At 38.3% G+C, this 22,173-nt stretch overlaps 1 protein-coding gene across 3 annotated transcripts in view; it reads right to left on the bottom strand.

The window, feature by feature from the left end:
* The window catches only part of HNMT (histamine N-methyltransferase), a 45,356-nt gene extending 31,207 nt beyond the window's left edge, over positions 1 to 14,149 (bottom strand). The window contains exons 1-3 of one of the 3 annotated variants that reach the window (XM_045203157.3): positions 14,000 to 14,149; positions 12,240 to 12,386; positions 2,162 to 2,214 (exon numbers count right to left, since the gene is read on the bottom strand). In XM_045203157.3, coding sequence (XP_045059092.2) covers positions 2,162 to 2,214; positions 12,240 to 12,376 — 190 coding nt within the window. In that variant the 5' untranslated portion in view covers positions 12,377 to 12,386; positions 14,000 to 14,149. Of the gene's footprint in view, positions 1 to 2,161; positions 2,215 to 12,239; positions 12,669 to 13,999 lie in introns of those variants that run through there. The other 2 variants (XM_045203158.3, XM_024569682.3) reach the window with 2 other exon arrangements.
* Between the last annotated feature and the right edge of the window lie 8,024 nt (positions 14,150 to 22,173).

Raw genomic sequence — 22,173 nt, forward strand, 5'->3', positions numbered from 1 at the left:
AAGGATAGGGCGTTTCTCACATTGTTCTATGCCAGGAGCTTACATGTGGGCAATGACAGTTTACAGGTGAGCATCTCCTAGTGTATGCACACTCAAACCGAGTGGGGTGTCTTCTCCCTCCAAAACACTGCTCTTTGGTGCCAAGGTCATCTAGATCTAGGGACTGTAAATGATTGCTTGTGACTTCACGTGGCTTACCTCAACAGCGCCAGCTAAGTACCTATCGCTTGAATTTCTCTTGGAGTTCTTGTACCTCTGATCAGTTTCTTAGGAAGAGTGCCCTTCATGGGCAACCATACCCTGCTCAAGGCACAGCCTATTCTTAATATAATGTTAGGACTCAGTCAGAGGAACTCCAAGAACTGTTTCCTTTGTTTTGTTAGGTTCTCTAGATGAGTTCTTATGTGCACCTTTATGTCAGGAATCACTGTGTGGGCCAAATGTTCCTTTTTCTAGATAGCTTATATGCACCTGGATAAATTTACATTAGAAATTCAATTAACTATTAAAAGTTAATGGCCAATTAACTTGGCCATGATAGAGATTGTTTATAATTACTTTTCCTTGTCGGGTTTCTTTTTGTCCAAGTGCAAGTGACACTATCACACGATAGTATCATTGCTTGTTGGTTGCCTGAAACTCATATGCAAAACACACTGGAAGTGACTATCTTAGTTAAATAAATTAATAAGACACTCTGGGCAATTTAGTGCTCTTATAATCCTCAGGACTTAAAATACCAGTAAGCAATAATAAAATAATAATTTTAGCTCTACCATTCTCTATAAGATCATTCATGACAATATCCTTTGTTATTTGTTCTTGTTTTCTATTTTCTTGGTGAAAGATGATAATAAATTAAAATAATTTTAAGGGTCAGCACTGATTACATTTTAACACAGTGTATTTAATGAGAAATGAACAAATAATGACATAAAAAGTAGTTGCCCCATTCCGTTAGCATGTTCTTGATTGTGTTATGTGGGCAAACAACTCACTCATTCTTGTGGTGCTAAAACTCTTACACTTAGGAGACTCAAAAATTACCACTTGTCACTATGTAACATCTACTTGTTACCAAGTGCTAATACTAAGCAGTGATTGTTTCAAAAGAAAATAATAAAGAAAGACAAAGTAGGAGGGAGGGGGAGAGAGGGAGACAAAAATAATACATATGACTGCATTTTATACATTCATATATTAACTTCAGCCTCCAGATGACTAGCAACTTAATAAAGCAAACACAACTCATGTGCGTGATATGAGGCTAAGTCTGGGGATGAAAATTTTTGTTTTGTTTTTGCAAAAGGGAGCTGCCTGTACCTTGCAGGAGCAGTAACAATGTGCTAACCACTTTATAAATGTTATCTATATAATGCTCACTACTACTCTGAGATATGATTCATTGTTCCCATTTTACTGATAAGAAGACTGAAGCCTATGTTTCAACCAAGGTCACACAGTTCATTGGTGGCAGAGTCTGAACCTACATCAGTCTGCCTTTCTGGACTTTCCTGTAAGATAAATGCAGTGGCTCTAAGAGCAGTGATGCCTTGAGAAACTTACAAAGGGGACTAGGGCGTGTGCTGAATTCTAAGAGGGCAGTGTTGGAATTGAATCAGAGGAAGGGAATGGTTTGGGCAAATGCAATTCAAAGAGCAGAGCCACAAGAGGGTGAATTAATTATGTCATTAAGCGTATTTTCCTCATAGCAATACTTTTTCAGTGATGGGAGCTGTGTATTTGTTTACATTCCAGTTCCTGCTTATCTCCTCGTGGACTGCAACAGTTTGCAAACCAGCAGCCAGTCCACAGACCACATTTTAAATGGAACAAGCTTAAAAAAATGTTTTATGAAATTTTCCTTTTCTGTGAAGTTAAATCATTTTGGATAAAAGTTAAGCAAATACATTCTATATGTTTTTCCATTTGGAAGAAAGAAAGCTACATCTTATCCTCATTACAGATAGTAATGAAGTTTGATGTCCTAAACCCTATACATCTACAGGTCATTAATCTTAGTTGAAGTGGTATTGCCCTAAATAGTTTAAATAAGCTAATCTCTTCCAAACGTAGCTTTCTAAAAATAAAAAGAACGATATTGCCATCAAATAACATGGTGTTGGAATGAAATACAAATTTTAAAATATGTTATTCATACCTGCACCTCCGCCAATGCTTAGAATCTTAATTTCTGACTTTTTATCGCCAATCCTGAAAAAAAAAATTATGTTGCTTAAGAAAAATGTGCTACGTGCTTTGGGAAAGTCAGATTACTAAGCCTAGATGCAAAGAACAGCATAAAATTATAGTGAACAACGAGCAGGCCAGAATGAAAGATACAAATGATTTCAGTAGTTATATTGCTGTCTTTAGAAATCTTTAGAAATACAGGTTGCATTCACAAACAATCTTGAACTGGTAGACTTTTAGAAACACCATAAACATCTCAGAGGTAAGGTAAACCATTTGTTGAGAATGCATGTGGAGAACAAGAACAGAAAAAGTGGGTCCTTGAGTCTTGTAATGTAATTAGCCATTCATTGCATATGGGGAAAGGCTGAGGTGATACTATCTCTACGATAGCTGCCTTCTTTCCTTTCTTCTTGCTAACTCCTTTTCAACGAACAGGTTCCTATTAAACACTTATTGTATGCATATTCTAAGCATTGAGAATACAAAAATGAATAATATACTGCTTTGCTCTCAAGTGAAATGTGAGATAATAAAGCTCTAGTCCTAGAAACTGAGTAAAATTGATGGCCTGGAAAACAACACTACAACTTGCTTTAGGTTGACATAAAGGGATCAGAAAAAAAAGTATGAGTGCATGATGCCGGGTTTCAGCCAGGACGACTTGGTGAAGCGTGGTGCCAAAAGAGAAGCTGGAGAATATAGCTTGATGGCAAGTTTATGTTTTGTCAGGGTTTTTCTTTTTGTTTTGTGGTTTGGTTTTGTTTTGTTTTGATAAATCTGAATTCAGCAGACATTTAGATATGCAAGAATTAATCTGCATGAGAGAGGTACCAGGACAAATGATGTATTCTGGAGAATTACTGTAATGGTCAAAGTGAGGAGAGTAGATTTCATCAACCAAGGATATTGCAAACAGTTCAAAGAGCAGTGGAATGATAGTGCAATACCAACTTTAAAAGTCACTGGACTATGGGACATACACAATGAATACAGAGTACAACAGCAAGGCTCAGAGATACGAGAGGAGGAGTAGAAAGGAGAAAGTCATCAGTAGTGTCAAAGGTGGCAGGGCGTACTACTAAAACATAAAAAAGTAGGCCGAGGGCAGAAGTCAGATGCCAGTGGGATTAAAGGTGAAGTTGATAAAGAGAAATAAAGATCGAGAGAGACCGTTGAAATAGGGTGAGTGAGAAGAAAAGGGGTGACTGCTGAAGGGGAAACATGAAGTGAAGTAAGTTTGCTTGTTGGGCTTTAGGGTGGTGAACAAGTCTGGTTTTTGGCTATTAAAGAGCCTGTGCAGAATAGTAGGATGAAGGCAGAGTTTAAAGCAAGGTTCTTAAGGAAATTGGAAAGTACAGAGCCAAGGACAATGAGCTGCCTTAGTTCTAATTAGCTTACAACTCATAATCATGGGTCTTAATATACCTATTCCTATCTATGTTTTGGTTAATTCTTAAAAATGCTCATATCTGTGGACAGCACAGTGAAGTTATGGATCAGAACATCAGGTTGAAATCCCAGCTTACTGTACCTTGAGCAAGTATTTAATTTCTCTGCATCTTCACTACTATGAAAGAAAATAATACCACCTGCCCTATAGGATTGCAATAATGGTATCTACCTCATGGAGGAGTTATGGGAATTAAAAGAGTTAAAATCTCTTAGATTGGTATTGGTGTCTTCTCATGACAAGCTCACAACATATATTAGCGATTATTATTATTCTAGGCACAGCTAAGTGATTTACATGAATTAACTCTTTGAATCCTTACAACTCCTCTGTGAGTTAGATACTATTATTATCCCATTTCATATATTATAATGACAATGAATAATTATTGAAAACTTACTGTTTGGGATCTAAATCCCAAAAACATTTGTTGTTGTTGTTGCATTATATCCAACAACAACAACAAAACTTTACTATTTACAGCTATAAATTGTCACTCTCTCTATCCGAGTCTTCACCTCAAGATGAAGAATGAACTTACGCATGTTGACATCTAAGAATCTCCCAGCAAACAGCTGAATTTACATCGAATTGCTACAGTGAGCCACTCACTCAACAAAACCTTTCCTTATATATACACGGAGAATCTGAATCACTTTTGAGTGCCTCTTTATCTGATTAGATGGACAATCAAGTCTTATTAGGTAGTTTGGGAGCTCCCCTAACATGGAAGACAAAGACCACAATGAGATTATAATTCAAAAGAAACATGCAGAGAGCAGTGGAAAATTTTATAAAAGATAAAATAAGGCACTACATGTGTGAAGGATTAACAGAATGCTATAAAAAATAACATTTATGGAAATTAAAAATATAATAACAAAAATTTAATAGAAAGGTTGAAAGATAAAATTATAGAAAACTGAAAATTTAAGAAAATTAGAGAATCAATTCAGAAGGTCTGGTGTTTGTTGAAAACAAGTTCCAGAAAGAGAAAAAGAGAGGGTAAGAATGATCTAAAAATACCAAAGTTTTCCTGAAGAATCTGAACATCAACTGAAATGGCCTAGGCAATACGAACAAAAAAGGGTGGAAAAAACCCACACCACAACTCATTGTCTTAAAATTCTGTAATACTAGATATAAGATCTTAAAAGCTTCTAAGTAGGGAAAACAAACAAACAGACAAGAAAAACAACAACAACAACAAAAAGGTGATAAGCCAAAGATGACAAATTTAAATGCTTTTGGATTTCTCCACAGTAAATTTAGTAGATAAAAACAATGGAAGAATGCATTTAAATGTATAATATAAAATCATGTCAGCATAGAATTTTAGACCCAAACTGTCCAAAGATGAGCACAGAGTGAAGGCATTTTTTTTTTTTTTTTTTTTTTTTTAAGATACTGACCTAGGACATGACCTGCCATAACTCACTTTTAGCTGGAAAGTTTTTTTTTGTTGTTTTTTTTTTTTTTATTGTTATGCAATTACAGTTGTATGCCTTTTCTCCCCATCCCTCTACCCCACCCCAGGTGAACCCACCTCCCTCCCCCCTCTCCACCCTCCCCCTTGGTTTTGTCCATGTGTCCTTTATAGTAGTTCCTGTAATACCCTCTTCCCACTATCCCCGCCCCCACCCCCCACCCCCGCCCTGGCTATTGTTAGATTGTTCTTAACTTCAATGTCTCTGGTTATATTTTGTTTGCTTTTTTCTTCTATTGCTTATGTTCCAGTTAAAGGTGAGATCATATGGTACTTGTCCCTCACTTCCTGGCTTATTTCACTTAGCATAATGCTCTCCAGTTTCATCCATGCTGTTGCAAAGGGTATAAGCTCCTTCTTTCTCTCTGCTGCGTAGAATTCCATTGTGTAAATATACCATAGTTTTTGGATCCACTCGTTTGCTGATGGGCACTTCGGTTGCTTCCAGTACTTGGCTATTGTAAATTGTGCTGCTATGAACATTGGGGTGCATAGGTTCTTTTGCATTGGTGTTTCAGTGTTCTTAGGGTATAATCCCAGCAGCGGAATTACTGGGTCAAAGGGCAGTTCCATTTTTAGTTTTCTGAGGAAATTCCATACTGTTTTCCACAGTGGCCTCACCAGTCTGCATTCCCACCAACAGTGCACAAGGGTTCCCTTTTCTCCGCATCCTCTCCAACATTTGTTTGTGGATTTGTTTATGTTGGCCATTCTGACTGGTGTGAGATGGTACCTCATTGTGGTTTTAATTTGCATCTCTCTGATGGCTAGTGATGCTGAGCATCTTTTCATATGTCTCTGGGCCCTCTGTATGTCTTCCTTGGAGAAGTGTCTGTTCAAGTCCTTTGCCCATTTTTTAATTGGGTTGTTTGTCTTCCTGGAGTGGAGTCGAGTGAGTTCTTTATATATTTTGGAGATCAGGCCCTTGTCTGAGGTATCGTTGGCAAATATGTTTTCCCATACTGTTGGTACTCTTTGTAATTTGGTGCTGTTTTCTTTAGCCATGCAGAAGCTTTTTATTTTGATGAGGTCCCATTTGTTTATTCTTTCCTTTATGTCCCTTGCTTTAGGGGATGTGTCTGTGAGGATGTTGCTGCGTGGAATGTCTGAGATTTTCCTGCCAATGTTTTCCTCAAGGACTTTTATGGTGTTACGGCTTATATTTAAGTCTTTTATCCATCTTGAGTTTATTTTCGTGTATGGAGTAAGTTGGTGATCGAGTTTCATTTTTTTGCACGTAGCTGTCCAGATCTCCCAACACCATCTGTTGAAGAGGCTGTTTTTGCTCCATTTTATGCTCCTGCCTCCTTTGTCAAATATTAATTGATCGTATAGACTTGAGTTTATTTCTGGGCTCTCTATTCTGTTCCATTGGTCTATGTGCCTGTTTTTATGCCAGTACCAGGCTGTTTTGATTACAGTGGCCTTGTAATACAGTTTGATATCAGGTATTGTGATCCCTCCTGCTTTGTTTTTCTTTCTCAAAATTGCTGCAGCTATTCGAGGTCGTTTATGGTTCCATATGAATTTCTGCAATGTTTGTTCTATATCTGTGAAATATGTCATGGGTACTCTAATAGGGATTGCATTGAATCTATAAATTGCTTTGGGTAGTATGGCCATTTTGATAATGTTGATTCTTCCAATCCATGAACATGGTACCTGCTTCCATTTGTTTGTATCTTCCTTAATTTCTTTCTTCAGTGTTGTGTAGTTTTCTGAGTACAGGTCTTTTACCTCCTTGGTTAGGTTTATTCCTAGGTACTTTATTTTTCTTGTTGCTATATCGAATGGGATTTTTTTCCTGATTTCTGTTTCTGCAGTTTCGTTGCTGGTGTACAGGAATGCCTTTGATTTCTGGGTATTGACTTTGTATCCAGCTGTTTTGCCAAATTCATTTATTAGGTCGAGTAGTTTTTGAGTGGAGTCTATAGGGTTTTCCATGTACACTATCATGTCGTCTGCAAACAGTGACAGTTTCATTTCCTCCTTTCCAATTTGGATGCCTTTTATTGCTTTTTCTTGTCTGATTGCTGTGGCTAGGACTTCCAATACTATGTTGAATAGGAGTGGTGAGAGAGGGCATCCTTGTCTTGTTCCTGATCTTAGTGGGAAAGCTCTAAGTTTTTGTCCATTGAGTGTGATGTTGGCTGTAGGTCTCTCATATATGGCCTTAATTATGTTGAGGACTGCTCCCTTTATTCCCACTTTGCTGAGTGTTTTTATCAGAAATGGGTGCTGTATCTTATCAAATGCTTTTTCCGCATCTATTGATATGATCATGTGATTTTTGTCTTTGCTGTTGTTGATGTGATGTATTATGTTTATTGATTTGCGAATATTGTACCATCCTTGCATCCCTGGGATGAATCCCACTTGGTCATGGTGGATGATCTTTTTAATATATTGCTGGATGCGGTTTGCTAATATTTTGTTGAGAATTTTAGCGTCTATGTTCATCAGCGATATTGGCCTGAAGTTTTCTTTCTTCGTTGTGTCTTTATCTGGTTTTGGGATTAAGATGATGTTGGCTTCATAAAAAGAGTTTGGGAGTCTTCCATCAGTTAGAGTGAAGGCATTTTTAAACAAAGTCTCAAAAAGTTCACCTCCCATACACTCCTCCTTGAGAAGCTATTAAAGTATTAGCTGAAGGTAATAATTAAAAAAAGAGGGGTGGGGGAGAAGAAAGAAGAAGAGGAAGACACAAAGAAGCAATAAGATTAAGGAAACCAGAAGCGCACTGGATCCAGAATCAGGGAACCCAATACGAGAAAAGATAATTTATAGAAGGTGAAATAAATTCCCTTATCAATAATTGTATAGCAGACCAAGAGCAAGTCACCACAGACTGGAGGAAAAAAGAGCAGAGAACTCCAGAAAAGATGTTCCCATGGGGAAAAAGTAACAGATTACTTCCTCTGCTGGAATATATTGAGAGAAGTTTAATTCTTCTGCTTGGAGTGTGAGTAATGATAGGTTCATAGAAACCTAAGGAAATCTAAGGTTCATGGAAAACTAAAATCAAGACAATAGTTAACTCTAGGAAAAACAAAAAGCTGGACATGAAAGGAAATGTAATTATAATATAATGCATTGTTCAAATATGAATAATATGTACGTAAGCAAAATGATATAAGCACTCAAATTATTTAACCAAAAATTTGACATAAATATATGGATATGATAAGGGAGGAAATGTACATATTCCTTTAGCTATCTTAACACAAAACACTGAAGAAAGAGAAGAATAACATGTTATTTAGAATTAGGAAAGAAAATTTTGTAAGAAACAGCTAAAAGATTGGAGTGTTGAAAGTGGTTGCCCGAGAACTAAGATGGCGGCGTAGGTAGACACAATGCGCCTCCTTGCACAACCAGAACTGACAGAAAATCGAACAGCAAGGGGGACCAACACCAAGGAAATACAAAATAAACATTCATCCAGACTGGTAGGAGGGGTGGAGACGGGCACCGGGGTGGAGAGGACTCTCGTGGCTGTGGCCGGACTGAGACTGGAGGAGTGTGGGACGAACGGTGCAGGCAGCCTGAGCACTAGCAGACCCAGCAATCCTATATTTGCGCAGATAAACCGAGAGGGCCGGACTCAGAGTGGCAGAGAACGGGGCAGGCAGAGCGGCGGGTAGCACACCGCGGCCCCACATTCGCAAACAGATAAACCGGGCGAACGGCTGGGAGCGAAGCAGACTGCGCAACCCAGGGCTCCAGCTCCGGGAAATAAAGCCTCAAATCTCTGATTGAAAACGCCCGTGGGGGTTGGGGCAGCAGCAGGAGAGACTCCCAGCCTCACGGGAGAGGTTGTTGGAGACCCACAGGGGCCTAGAGTGTGCACAGGCCCACCCACTCGGGAACCAGCACCAGAGGGGCCCAATTTGATTGTGGGTAGCCGAGGGAGTGGCTGAAATCCGGTGGAGAGTGGAGCGGGCACCATTGCTCCCTCTTGGCCCCTCCCCCACGTACAGCATCACAGCACAGTGACCAGAGTTACCCCGCCCCAGTGAACACCTAAGGCTCCGCCCCTTTAAGTAACAGATGCACCAAGACAAAAAAAAAAAAAAAGGCCCAAATGACAGAACACTTCAAAGCTCCAGAAAAAATACAACTAAGCGACGAAGAGATAGCCAACCTATCGGATGCACAGTTCAAAGCACTGGCTATCAAAATGCTCACAGAATTGGTTGAATCTGTTCGAAAAGTAGATGAAAAAATGAAGGCTATGCTAAGAGAAACAAAGGAAAATGTACAGGGAACCAATAGTGATGAGAAGGAAACTGGGACTCAAATCAACGGTGTGGACCAGAAGGAAGAAAGAAACATCCAACCAGAAAAGAATGAAAAAACAAGAACTCGGAAAAATGAGGAGAGGCTTAGGAACCTCCAGGACATCTCGAAACGTTCCAACATCTGAATTATAGGGGTGCCAGAAGGAGAAGAGGAAGAACAAAAAATTGAAAATTTATTTGAACAAATAATGAAGGAGAACTTCCCTAATATGGCAAAGGAAATAGACTTCTGGGAAGTCCAGGAAGCTCAGAGAGTCCCAAAGAAGCTGGACCCAAGGAGGAACACACCAAGGCACATCATAATTACATTACCCAAGATTAAACGCAAGGACCTACATCCAAGACTACTGTATCCAGCAAAGCTATCATTTAGAATGGAAGGGAAGATAAAGTGCTTCTCAGATAAGGTCAAGTTCAAGGAGTTCATCATCACCAAGCCCTTATTATATGAAATGTTAAAGGGAGTTACCTAAGAAAAAGAAGATCAACAATAGGAACAGTAAAAATGACAGCAAACTCACAGTTATTAACAACCACACCTAAAACAAAAACAAGAGCAAACTAGGCAAACAACTAGAACAGGAACAGAACCATAGAGATGGAGATCACATGGAGGGGTGTCAATAGGGGAGTGGGAGGGGGAGAGGGGGGGAAAGGTACAGAGAATAAGTAGTATAGATGATAGGTGGAAAATAGACAGGGGGAGGGTAAAAATAGTGTAGGAAATGTAGAAGCCAAAGAACTTATAAGTATGATGACCCATGGACATGAACTATAGGGGGGAATGAGGGAGGGAGGGGGTGGGCAGGATGGAGTGGAGTGGGGGGGGGAATGGGATAACTGTAATAGCATAATAAAAAATTTAAAAAAAAAAAAAAAAAAGAAAGTGGTTGCCCATGAAGGGTGGAGTCAGGGCTAGGAGTAGGTAGGGAAAGAAACAGGGTTTTTTTTTGCTGTTGTTGGAATAAACTTTTTAGAACCATTTCACTTAATTTTTTTTAGAATGAAAAATAAAATAGGCAGGTTGAGTATTTACATAACTTAGAAACATCTTTAAGCAGCAATTTTAACGGTCCTTCCGCTAAATTTCATTCCAAACATCACCTTTAGAAAAAAAATTACTTTTTAAATAAATGATACTTTGGTTTAGATTATTTCTAATTATATATTACCAATATAATGCAAACTCTTTATGTGTTTGAAAGTTTTCCAGTCTTATTTTTAAAGGTTTTATTTATTTATTCATTTTTTAGAGAGGATAAGGGAGGGAGAGAGGGAGAGAAACATCAATGTGTGGTTGACTCTCAAACGCCCCCTACTGGGGAAATGGCCTGCAACCCAGGCACATGCCCTGACTGGGATCACACCAGAAACCCTTTGATTCACAGGCAGGCACTCAACCACTGAGCCACACCAGCTAGGGCAGTTTTCCAGTCTTTTACAAGTTCCACATTCACTATTTCTGATTGGATTGCAGATACCTTGAAAAGAAGGGTCACCAATTATTATATTATGTCCATTCATGGTGCCTCTTCACTCCAAACCGATGGCTAAAGAAAACCAAGTGTCTGGATAAGCTATAGACATGAATACAGATGTTTAGTTCTGCAAAATAAGTCATAAACTAACTAGTTACTTTTAATTTTAGAAATGAACAAATAAACCCAAAGAAGTAAACTATAACTAGTTCCGATTTAAGAAGTGTTTCTGTATTTGCTGTCTGCTTTGATTTTTGCATCATTATTCTATCACTTTTTAATTATTAATAAATTACATAATACTCTACTTTTAAAAACCACATTTAAATTGTATGTCAACTGTAATGGAAAATTTTTTAAATATTTTAAAAACACATATAAAAACTAAACCATAAAAAAATAGAAAGGGAAACACAATTCCAATACATCCAACAATGTCTGCTCTGGTCAGGCAGAGGTACCATACTGGTGTAAAAATTTCAGGCCTATAATAGAGAAAGCCAGCAAAAGATAAAATTTCAGTTTCCTTTGCTGTTGCTGATTGGATCTACAGTCAGTTATTTCTTCCCAGTTTTCCATCAGTATTTCCTGAAGCAGAGTAAGTTACAGCAATCCACCCCTAGATAGGTGATTTGATTATCTTCAGCATGTGGAATCTGTTACTCTCATAATGCTTATCAGCCCTGGCACAAATTGAACACATTAATCATGAAAAAAAGCAGTCTGCAAGAAGGATAGGAACTAGTGAGTTTCACTGATAATAGGAAAATGCTTTTTTCTTTTGGGCCACATTGCTAATATTAAGTTGAAAGGAGAAGACAGATATTTTTTGGAGCATAATAGCTGTAATAGTGAATAAGAAAAAGGAATTCAAATGGATATTAGGAGAACTGAGAATCAGCCACTCAATCCTCAGGGACAAATAGTATTTGGCAGTTATTTATACTTGATTCTAATGAATGAAAAGAATATTTGACTCCATTTGGGACATTTTTGAATGAGAAATTTAGAAAGGGGGTGAAAAATCTGAGTTGAAAGATTTGCTTATCTTTTCCCAAATGAACATGGATTTGTGCCTTCAAATGGTTAATGCTTATTCCCATGCAGCTAGAAATGCTGCACAAATAGGATCCTTTGAATGTTTAAAGCAAATGTCTAATTAAGGCGCCGCAGAAAAAGGGGCACAGTGGGGCAAGGAGGGAAGGGAACTATTATCAGTAGCAGGTACTTATTCCCTTGCCCAGCCTCCAGGGCTGGGCTCCACCCCGTCTATCACTGAAAAAAATCACGGAGGCTTGTCCCTTAGACAAAAACGTCCTTTTTGTTACCTTGCTATTATGCCTGGCAGCTCGTTGTCCAGGAATTCCTGCATGCACTGGTGTTCCGTGGAATTGTTGAGAAACCTCCGAAAAGATTCAACATATCGGCTGTGATCAGAAAACAAGCTCCTCATGGAAGATGCCATATTTGATTTTCTGAGGAAGACAGGAAGGGAGGGAAAGTTTAACTTCCTCTCTCCTCTTTTCCCAGTTCCTTTTTTCTCTCCCTACCCCCACTGATCTGTTTTCAAGAAAGAAAAAAACCTTGCTTTGAATTTAACAGGCAATGGAAAGGCTGGTGTGCAAAGCTCATTTTTACGTCAGTGAGACTTTTGCACTGACACTTTAACCCCTACGCGGTTGTTTTCTAAGAATTGGAGGTAGGAAGCAAGGCAGCAAATCCACTGCTAAAACTTATTTTACTCCCAAAGTTCAGAGAGTTGTAAAAACAAACTACAGCCTACTCACTTCCTGTTTTGTCAGCAGCTGCCTGCTGGTAAGTTCCAAGTGGGAAAGTGGCTGCTTTCAGGGCCAAAGGTGACAAACACAGGAATAAACATGCAGGCTACAAAACTACAAAGCACTTTTTGAAATTTACAGCTGTTGAAATTTTGACGTGGGACTACTGTCATCACTTTCTTGCTTTCTGTGGAGAGTTTCAGGCCTTCATGTCCCTCAACAGTTAACTTTAAACTCATCTGCTGCATTTCTTAACATACTGACTAGTTTGTTGTGATTTAGGAAGTCTCTTCAGAATAAACAATCAGAGAAGAACCAGAGAACTATTAGCTGCAAGGTCTCAGAAACCTGTGGGGAAGAAATGAGGGAGTGGGAGCGGAGACTGAGGACAAGAACGCAGGACACCAGGATAAAAGCTGAGTCCATTGGACTGCTTCCCTGAGTGCTTCTGAAAGTGGAACCATAGGTTCTTAGGGTGGGATGAGCCTTTGGAGGTCCAGTAGTATCACCCATCAAAAGGTTCAATGTTAAGAGTATCCAAACGCTGAACATTTTACCTGGGAAGTGGTCGTAAAGGAAGCTACCCTTTATCCGATGAAGGATTACTAATAACACTATACAACTCATGGAGGACTTGTGAGAATCAAATGAGTTCTTTTATGCACATCTCTTAGAAATGTGTTCGCCTGAACCATTCCCTTTTCTGTTTCACTTCCAAACGGGCCCTCTAAGCATTCAGCATACCCCCCAACCCTCTTTTACAAGCATTATATGGTCTCATTACTTTCAGAGCCACAGGTTTTTATCCCAGGGGCAAAATGGAAAGTCTGGAAAACAGATTGATGTGTCCATAGTTCCTGACTTGGCCCCTAATGAACTATGTGACCTTGGCTAAAACACAAGTTTCAGTTTTCTCATCAGTGAAATGGGAACAGTGAATTATATCTCATACAGTTGTTGTGAGAATTACAGAGATAATTTTTATAAAATACTTAGCACATTATTACTGCTCCTGTAAGGTGCAGGCTGCTGCCTTCTGCAATAATAGAACAACAACAAAGTTGCTTTATTTATAGATACCAAAAATTGATTTTCATATCATTTTCACATGTTTTGAAATATTATCACCCTCCTTGGATTTTCTTCAATCATTTAAATATAAAAGTTATTTTTAGCTCATGGGCTCCTTGTACAAAAACAATTGCTAAGCTGGATTTGGCCCATGAACCTTAATTGGCCAATTCGTTATTTAGCTCCTAGGCCTCCATATATTTGCTGCTTAACTCCCAACTCTATCCAACCAGCCTCACCTTCTTCACACTGTCTCTAAGCTTTTGTGTTGTACTATCTGTTGCACCCACTGATTTTAGAAACAGATGTTCGGAGACTTTCAGGACGTTTTCAGAGATGTTACTTTAATGGCCAACTCTTTTAACCTGCACAGGGGCGGACTCTCGATGTGTCCCGGAGACACGGTGCTCTGAAGAGCTGCAGATGAGAGCTGCGCTGAACGCTCACAGGCTAGCTCTTTTATACAGTGAGAAGCAAGCAAGCAAGTTACAAAGGCAGATATGGCAGTTAGCAATTGGCTATTATTTCTTGGCACACTCAGGGTTGGTTACCAGGACAGGGGAGATGTTTACAAGAATAAAATGTTCTCTTAAGCTGCTGTTACAACACTATCTTCCGCACTTTTTTTTTTAGAGCTCAGTTCAAATCATTTATTTATGAATTCTTTGACTGAGCAAATAATTAGTAGGGGTCTAATGCGTGCTATTCTGCTGGGAAGAAATATCATTGATCTTATCTTCAAAGTTCCTACCTTTAACTAAACCCCAATCTTCTCCTAAGTTCATCACCTGCCTCACTTGTCAATTCTTCACTAAAAGTCTGCTCTTCCTGTAAGTTTCATTAAGGATTTTCTCATTCTCATTGCTTCCAGCCTACTTAAGATTCTCTCTTTTTTTATTTGCTGTGCTATTTTTCTTTTTCTTTGTTTTAAAGAAAAATGTAGAGTTTAGCACAGTTTTAATTTGTTTTTAAATATTTTTAAAGTTTAAAAGTTTTTATTTACTTTTTACAATTAACTCCAGTAGAGCTTTATTCCGTTATGATCATTTCCTATATTTGTTCTATTTTTTCAGTTTTTTTAAAGAAAGATAGCCAGTTAATCTAATTTTTTTCAAATTTTTTATTGTTTTACTTTTTACTGAATTTATTGGGGTAACCTTGGTTAATAAAATAATGTAGGTTTCAAGTGTAAAATTTTATAATGCATCATCTGTATTGTGTGTTCACCACCCAAAGTCAAGTCTCTTCCTGTCACATTTATACCCCGTTTACCCTCCTCTACTTCCCCCACCCCCTTTTCCTTTGGTATTACTGTTCCTACTGTTGTCTGTTTCTAAGAAGTGTTTTTTCTTACTTCCTTCACCTTTTTCACCCAGCCTTGCAAACCCTCTCCCCTCAGACAGCTGTCAGTCTATTCTCTAGGAGTTCATTTCCATTTTATTTGTTTGTTTACTTTGTTCGTTAGATTCCACATATGTGTAAAATCATATAGTAGTTGTCTTTCTCTGACTGGCTTATTTCACTTGGCATAATACCTTCCAGGTCCACTCATACTGTTACAAAGGGTAGGATTTCCTTCTTTTTAATAACCAAGTAGTATTCCATTGTGTAAAACTACAAGAGCTTTTTAATCCACTCATATAGTGATGGACACCTGGGTTGGTTTCAAATCTTGGCTATTGTAAATAACACTGCAATGAACATAGGGGTGCATATATTCTTTAGAATCAGTGTTTCATGTTTCTTCAGATATATTCTGAAAAGTGGAATTGCTTGGTTACGAGGCAATTCCATTTTTAATTTTTTGAGGCAACTCCACAGAGTTTTCCACAGTGGCTGCACCGATCTGCATTCCCACCAACAGTGCACAAAGTTTCCCTTTTTTCCACATCCACACCAACACTTCTTGTTTGCTGAATTATGTCCATAAAGATGATAGCCATTTTGACAGGTGCAAGGTGATATCTCATTGTGGTTTTAATTTGCATTTCTCCGAGGATTAGTGACATTGAGCATCTTTCCATATGTCTTTTGTCCATCCATATATCTACTTTAGAGAAATGTCTATTCAGGTCTTTTGCCCATTTTTTAATTGGATTATTTGTCTTTTTTGTGTTGGGTTTTATAAATTCTTTATAAATTTTGGATATGAACCCCTTATTAGATATATCATAAGCAAATATGTTCTCCCATTCAGGGGCTGTCTTTTCACTTTGTTAATGGTTTCCTTTGCTGTGCAAAATCTTCTTAGTTTGATAAAGTCCCGTTTGTTTATTTTTTCTTTTGTTTCCCTTAGCTGAGGACATATAACAGAAAAAAATATTGCTAGGAGAAATGTCCGAGATTTTACTGCTTAGGTTTTTTTTTTTCTATGATTTTTATGGCTTCAAGCCTTACATTTAAGTTTATAATCCATTTTCATTTTATTCTTGTGTCTGTTGTTAAAAGTCTGGTTTCATTTTTTTTTTTGCACATATCAGTGCAATTTTCCCAACACCTTTTATTGACCAGACTGTCTTTACCCCATTCTATGTTCTTATCTCTTTTATCAAATATAATTGACCATAAAGACATGGGTTTAATTCTGGGCTCTTCATTCCATTCCATTGATCTATATATCTATTTTTATATCACTACCATGCTGTTTTGAATACTATGGCCTTGTAGTGTAGTCTGACATCAGGCACTGTGATTCCTACAACAGCTGTGGCTATTCGGGGCCTTTTGTGGTTCCATATACATTTTTGGAATATTTGTTTTAGTTCTACGAAATATTCCATTGCTATCTTAATAGGAATTGCATTGAATTTATAGATTGCTTTGGGTAATATGAACATTTTAGTGATGTTAATTCTTCCTATTTGTAAACATGGTACATGCTTCCACTTATTTGTATCCTTCTATTTCTTTCTTCAGAGCCTTGTAATTTTCTGAGTACAGGTCTTTTTTATCCTTGGTTAAATTCATTCCTAGGTAGTTTATTTTATTATTTTTTAGTGGTATGTTTTTCTCAGTTTCCCTTTCTTATAGTTCATTACTGATGTGTAAGAATGCAACTGATTTCTGGATATTTATGTTGTATCCTTCCACTTTACTGAATTCATTTATCAGTTCTGATAGTTTTGGGGTGGAATGTTTAGGGTTCTCAATATACAGTATCATATCATTGGCAAATAATGACAATTTCACCTCCTGTTTTCCAATTTGGAGGCATTTACTATTTTCTTTTTGTCTGATTTCTCTGGCTAAGTACTATGATTTTTCTGGCTCAGTACCATGTTGAAAAAGAGTGGTGAAAGTGGCATCCTTGTCTTGTTTCTGATCTTAAAGGAAACGCTTTTAGTTTTTGACTATTGATATGATGTTGGCTGTGGGCTTGTCATATATAACTTTTATTATGTTAAGGTATATTCTCTCTATCCTAGTTTGCTGAGACTTTTTATCATAAATGGGTGCTGGATTTTTATCACATGCTTTTTCTGTATCTATTGATATGATCATGGGATTTTTTTTATCCTGCATTTAGTTTATCTGTTGTATCACGTTTATTGATTTGTGGATATTCTACCAACCTTGTATCCCCAGAATAAATCCCAATTGATCATGGTGTATGATCTGGTTCAATGTATTGATGGATCTGGTTTGTTAATATTTTGTTGAGAATTTTAACATCAGTGTTCACCAAGGATATTGTCACATAATTTTGTTTCTTGGTAGCATCTTTATCTGGTTTTGGAATTAGGGTAATGCTGGCCTCATAAAATGAACTTGGGAGTCTTCCATTCTCTTGAATTTTTTGAAAACGTTAAGAAGGAGAGGTGTTCTTCTTTGAATGTTTGGCAAAATTCACCTGTGAAGCCATCCAGTCTAGGAGTTTTGTTTCTTGGGAGGTTTTGTTGGGGTTTTTTTGGTTACAGTGTCCATTTCATTATTTGAAAATGGTCTACTCAGATTCTCAGATTCTTCCTGATCCAGTTTTGGAAGATTAGTCGATTCTAGGAATTTAGTCATTTCATCCAGATTGTCCAATTTGTTGGCATATAGTTGTTTGTAATATTTTCTTAAAATCCTTTATATTTCTTTGGTATCAGTTATTACTTCTCTTTCATTTTGATTTTAGTTATTTGGGTCCTCCCTCTGTTTTTCTTCATGATTCTGGATAATAGTTTATCAATCTTATTCATATTTTCAAAGAACTATCTCTTGGTTTCATTAATATTTTGTAATTTTTAGACTCTATTTTGTTATTTCTGCTCTGACATTTAATATTTCCTTTGTTCTACTCACTGTTTTGTTGCTGTTCTTTTTCTAGTACCTTTAAGTGTACAGATTGCTCATTTGAGATTTTTCGTGTTTTTAGGTAAGACTGTAATGCTATGAATTTCCCTCTTAGGACAATGCTCTCTCTGTTCTATAGATTTTGGGTGGTTATGTTCTTATTTTCATTTTTTTAATGTATACAGTGGTACCTCTGTACTTGGCATTAATTCTTTCTGGAACTTGTGATGAGTGCTGAAACCCACTAGTACTGAACAATGAAGCATTTTCTCTTGTAGGGCGGTGTCATGACTTGTAAATGTTCTAGCAAGTGTGGCGGTTCCTGAGCAAGCGCCTAGTGCTGAAAAGTTTTTTTCTCCAAAATGCAACAAATACAGTGTTTGATGAGTCTGAAGCCAACAAGTACTAGGCATGACTGTATTTTGATTTCTTCCTTGATCTCATTGTTTAGTAGCATGTTACTTATTAGCTTCTAGAGAAAACGCTTTATATGGATTTAATCTTCCGGATTTATTGAGACTTGTTTTGTATTGTAACATGTGGCCTATCCTAGAAAATGTTGCATATGCACTTGAAAAAAATGTATATTCTGCTGCTTCGGGGTGAAATGCTCTGAAGGTATCAATTAAATCCATCTGATGTAGTGTGGCATTTAAAGCCGCCATTTCCTTGTTGATTTTCTGTCTGGAAGATCTGTCCATTGATGTCAATATGGTGTTAAAATCCCTTACTATGACTGTATTACTGTTGATCTTTCCCTTTATGTCCATAAATATTTGCTCCTATATTGGGTGTATAAATGTTTATAAGGGTTATATCCTCTTGTGGGATTGCTCCTTTATAATTATATGATATTTTTCTCTGTCTCTTACTATAACCTTAGTATTAAAAATGATAAGTATTGCTACCCCAGCTTTTTTATCATTTTCATTTGCATAAAATATCTTTTTCTATCTCGTTAATTTTAGTCTGTGTGCATCTTTCGTTCTTAGGTGAGTGTCTTGTAGACACACATATATGTGTCTTGTTTTCTTATCCATTCAGAAACCCTATATCTATTGATTGGAGCATTTAAATTATTTATCTTTAAAGTGATTATTGATAGGTACATATTTATCATTACTTTATTCTTTATAACTATGTTACTCTGTTCTTGTTCTCATTTTCCTTCTCCTCCTTCTTTTTAAAGAAGACCCTTTAATAGTTCTTATAATACTGGTTTGGTGGTAATGAACTCTTTTAGTTTAGTTTTTAATTTTATTTTTTGTCTGGGAAGCTCTTTATTTCTCCTTTACTTTTCAGTGATATTATTGTTGGGTTGCTTTTCGTCACTGATATTTCAAGCAACCCCTTCTGGCCTGATGTTTTTGTTGAGAAATCAACTGACAGTGTTGTGGGAGCTCCCTTGTAGGTAATTAACTGTCTTTCTCTTCCTGCTTTTAAGATTCTCTCTTTTTGATTTTAACCTTTGGCATTTTAATTCTGATGTGTCTTGGTGTGGGCTGCTTAGAATTCATCTTATTTGGATTTCTCTGCACTTCCTGAACTTGTGTGTCTTTTTTTCTTCACTAGGTTAGGGATGTTTTCAGTCATTATTTCTTCAGGTAGGTTCTTGATCCCTTTCTCTCTCTTCTTCTTTTGGTACACCTATAAATAATCTGGGTGTTGTTATGCTTTATGTTGTTCCAAAGGTTCTTTAAAATATCCTAATGTAAAAAAAATATTTTGCTGCTCTGATTGGTGGTACCTTGTCTTCCAAATTGTCAATTTGATTCTCTGCTTTATCCTCCCTACTGTTTATGTCTTCTACTACATTCTTCATTCCAGATATTGTATTCTTCACTTCTGGCTGTTATTTTTAAGGATTCTCTGTTCTTTTTCATGCCGTTGAAGTTGCTCACTAAGTTTCTCGAGCATCCTTATAACCAATTTTTGGGTACTCTCTGGTAAATTGTTTGCCTCCATTTCATTTAGCTCTTTTTTGGGGAGTGTTCTCTGGTTTTCTGTGCTTCTTTGTCTCCCCATTTTGGCTGCCTCTCTGTGTTTGTTTATATGTATTGGGTTGATCTGCTGTGTCCTGTGGGACTCAGTGGTGCAGTCTCCTTGATCACCTGAGTTGGGTGCTCCAGGAATGTCCCTTGTGTAGGTTATATGAGTTCAGCTGTGGTAATTGAGTCTTGATTGTTATTGGCCAATTTGTGTGTGAGGAGAACCATCAGGCTGGCTGACTTTGATGATCAACCCGAACTACAGAGTACTAGCTGCTGTGGAAGAGCTGACCACAGGAAGCAGATTTCACTTCAGGAGGGTCTGGTTCCTGCCAAGATCTCCCTATGAATATGCCACTAGTGAAGCTAATTGGATCCTGCTCCGATGTTGTCTGAAGCAGACACTAGGTGTGACTGTTTTGAGACCTCTTTGGGAGGGACTCAGGTGCAGATCCATGTCAAAACTGACTGTCACTTGCCCTGGACAACCTGATGGAAGCTGTAAAGCAATCCACAGTTGTGGCTGCCTTTTCTGGGAAGGATCAATGCAGCCACAATTGTGAAGCTCACCACGGCTGGCATCTACCAGCACCCTGCTTAGGGCTGGTCAGCAAAAGGTCCAAAGTACTCTAAGATCTGCCTCTGCCTGCCTCTGCCTGACAGCTGCCTCTTAGGCTCAGTCACTGAAATAGCCTCTGGCAATACTCGAGTTGCATGAAGTAGGTTCACAGTGAGTCACCATGTAGGAGCAAGTGGTGTTCACTAGATATGTAGGTTCCAACTTGGTGCCAGTGCTGGGTCTGAGGACACTCAGCAAAAGTCCCAGGGTATACCATGTCTAGCTGCCATCCACTGGGTGTCTGTAGACCTTTGTGGTGGGGTCAGGCCTCAGGATGTCATCAGAGTGAGGCAAACAGAGGTTATCAGGCCCAAATGGACCATGAGATGATTGGCTATGTGAAGGGAAGAGCCTGCACTGGTTGGGCATGCAACAGAAAAATGACCCCTGTCTTAGAGCCACACAACTCAGTCTTTCCCAGATTCTGCTGGGACCTTGAGCTCAGCAGGGCAGGGCCACCAGGAGTTGGGAGGGTTGGGCTAGTGGATCCACATGTAGGGGAGACACTGCTTGTCAGCTTCACAGGAAAGTGGGGGTAATGGCCTCCACCCCAAAGACATACAACTCAGTCACTGACACTGCACTGAGTCTGCCCAGACCTCTACACCCTGGCCCAGGTAATTGAGTCCTCCGTAGGGCACAAGCTCTACAGGTTGGGGCAACAGGGTGTCCTGAAGGTGAGACTATTGCATTCCCCAAGGCTCATGTATTATAGAGGGGAGCACTCCACCCAAGAAAAGTGGCATCTGCAGTGTGGCAGAATGACTAAACACAGAGTTCCTGGTGGCTGTTCCTTCAGCTCTCTCTCCAGAGCCACAAACCCAAGTCTTTCCTCACACAACTATAGTCTGCTCCATCCTCCCTCCACCAGAGTCCAGAGTGAGTGACTTCAAACAAGATTTTGTCCACTGGTCTTTTAAGAGGACACCTTTGTCCCTGGCTAACTCTAGCCTCTCCTGGGTAGACAAAATCCTTGCTGCTTTTCACAGCCAGATGTTACATGGGCATCTCTTCCTGGCTCTGGTGCTTTGAACTTAGGAGCTTGGAGTGGGGTTGAGACCCGACACTCCTCTGGAGGAACCTTTGCAGCTAAGATATCCCTTTGGAATCCCAGCTTCCACCTGATGGGAGTGGGGACAGCCCTTTTCACATCTCCACCTTTCCTCCCAGTCTGCATGTAGTTTCTTCTGTAAATCATTGGTTATAAGATTTCTGTTCATCTAGCCTTCTGGTTATTCAGGTTGATTGCTCTATATTTTAGTTGTAATTTGATTTTGGTCCTTGGAGAAGGTGAGTGTATTTTTCACCTATTTTGCCACCATCTTGTAATCTTTGAAGGTTTAAAAGTATTTAAACTTTATGATTCCATGAGAAAAATATTATCTGAATGAATACCCTAATGGCAAACCAGTGTAAAATGTTATAGTTGCATTTGGGGCAGAGGAGTAGGGATTCTCTTTAAAGCATTGCAGCTTTCTTCACGAGAAGTTCAGAGGTACACTGGTTTGTGATACAGTAATATCCGTTG

Source organism: Desmodus rotundus, chromosome 2 (genome assembly GCF_022682495.2).
Source record: "Desmodus rotundus isolate HL8 chromosome 2, HLdesRot8A.1, whole genome shotgun sequence".
In the NCBI taxonomy this organism is placed as follows: domain Eukaryota; kingdom Metazoa; phylum Chordata; class Mammalia; order Chiroptera; family Phyllostomidae; genus Desmodus; species Desmodus rotundus.